This window comes from Rhagoletis zephyria, unplaced genomic scaffold, assembly GCF_001687245.7.
Source record: "Rhagoletis zephyria isolate East Lansing unplaced genomic scaffold, Rhagoletis_zephyria_1.1 Rzeph_scaffold_01694, whole genome shotgun sequence".
Lineage (NCBI taxonomy): Eukaryota > Metazoa > Arthropoda > Insecta > Diptera > Tephritidae > Rhagoletis > Rhagoletis zephyria.
The window spans coordinates 110,137-111,736 of NW_016158778.1; the positions used below are offsets into that span (position 1 = coordinate 110,137).

A 1,600-nucleotide genomic window follows, 5' to 3' on the forward strand; every position below is an offset into this window, starting at 1 on the left:
TAGCAGAAAGAAGATGAGATATTAGTTCGAATAACAGACGAAGTTTTCCCTAATACGCTTAGCAAATCAAATAAATGGCAACAGATTTAGATCTTTCGTATGCACGTATATTACTGTGTGTGTATTATCTTTATTTAATCTCCAATATTTTTATATTTTTATTTTCATTCATTTTTTGTTATGTCTTTATTTAAGTAGGTAGTTTACCTAACTACCCGTTTTGTCTGTATATTTTTACAATACAATCTACTTCGTTTCAATCACATTGAAGTGCTTAACTGTTGCTACCGCCGGCAGGTCAAAAGGTGGAAAATTAAATTAAGCATAACATGTTGGCCGGCATTCTTCCTTCCACATACATACGTTCTTAGCTATACACGCGCCATGCCACGATCCGGACGATGTGCACGATAAGCGATGTGTGCACCAGCAGCAGCTGTCTCGGCAGTCTTCGACTCATCACTTGTTTCTAATCCTGCCTGCGTCGCTTTCAAAGCCGCCAGATCTCGTCGCCGTCTTCGTCGTTTGCCCACAACTGTTGCTCCAGCCGGCAAGCCGGAGAATGTACCCAATTGTAGCAGTAGCGGATTACTCACCAACGCTGCCGCGATGCCCAAAACTGCCGCCGTGGCGAGTGGTATGAGGAAGCTCTTGGCTAACAGCGCCTTCGGCGACAGCTCGTGCGGTCCCTTGTGCGCTGGTACCTCTTGTGGTCCGTTTGGGTATGTGTATGAATACTCACCACCCGCACCCGCATATTGACCGCTGCCTTTACCGCCATAAATGTCGAAGGGTATAGCGCCGATTTCAGCGCTGTTGGCACCACCATAGTAGCCGCCATGTCCGCTGGCACCGTAGTGACCGCCAGCATGTGGCTGGCCATAGTCGATGTAGTGTCCATCTGCGTATGGACGCGTCTCTGGGTAGCTGTGGTGCGCGCTCCCACCGGCATTGCTATGTGCATAGCCTGATGTTAGGCCGTGTATTTCGCTGTTGCTGAAGGGTTCTGAGAGTGACGTAAAGAGGGAATTGAGAATATTGAGTGACAGAAATTGACTTTGAACACTTGAACATATATGTCTTGGCACTTACTCACACTGATCCTATCAAGAGCGCCTTGTCCGCGCAGCTGCTGCCAGTTGTTGAATGAATTTGCGAGCTGCTGGCTGGGATCGTTGCTGTTATGCTTTTTGTGCCCAATTATGTCTGGAAAAGTTATGGGTTTAGAGACGAAGCTGGATGTAGCGCTGTCGCGATTGTGATATGGTGCACCAGGTGATGTCACAGAGGAGCTTGGAATGGAAGATGTTTGGCTTGTTGAGCCCGGTCCTCTGGAAAATTAAAAAAAATAAATTAGGGGAAGATTAATCAGATATGGAAGTATGCCATACGGAACTATAATCTAAGAACAGACAACAGACAAACTTAGGACTGATTATTTGTGGATCAAACATTGGAATCATTGAAGGAGAGAAAGGCTGCCTTACTTTGCTTAAGATACTCTTATCTTAACAAGACGGACTCGCAATTTGCAGAGCTTGGAGAGGGTGATCACTCCTTTGAATTACCATTGGACATGAGAGTTTTTCCACCTTCCTCA

At 45.9% G+C, this 1,600-nt stretch overlaps 1 protein-coding gene across 1 annotated transcript; it reads right to left on the reverse strand.

The window, feature by feature from the left end:
* Positions 1-251: 251 nt before the first annotated feature.
* LOC108364861 (uncharacterized) lies at positions 252-1,333 on the reverse strand (the record flags this gene model as incomplete). Its single annotated transcript, XM_017618727.1, has 2 exons — positions 252-1,006; positions 1,093-1,333. Coding segments are annotated over 2 exons (876 nt in total), but the record flags the coding sequence as incomplete, so codon positions are not given.
* Positions 1,334-1,600: the final 267 nt, after the last annotated feature.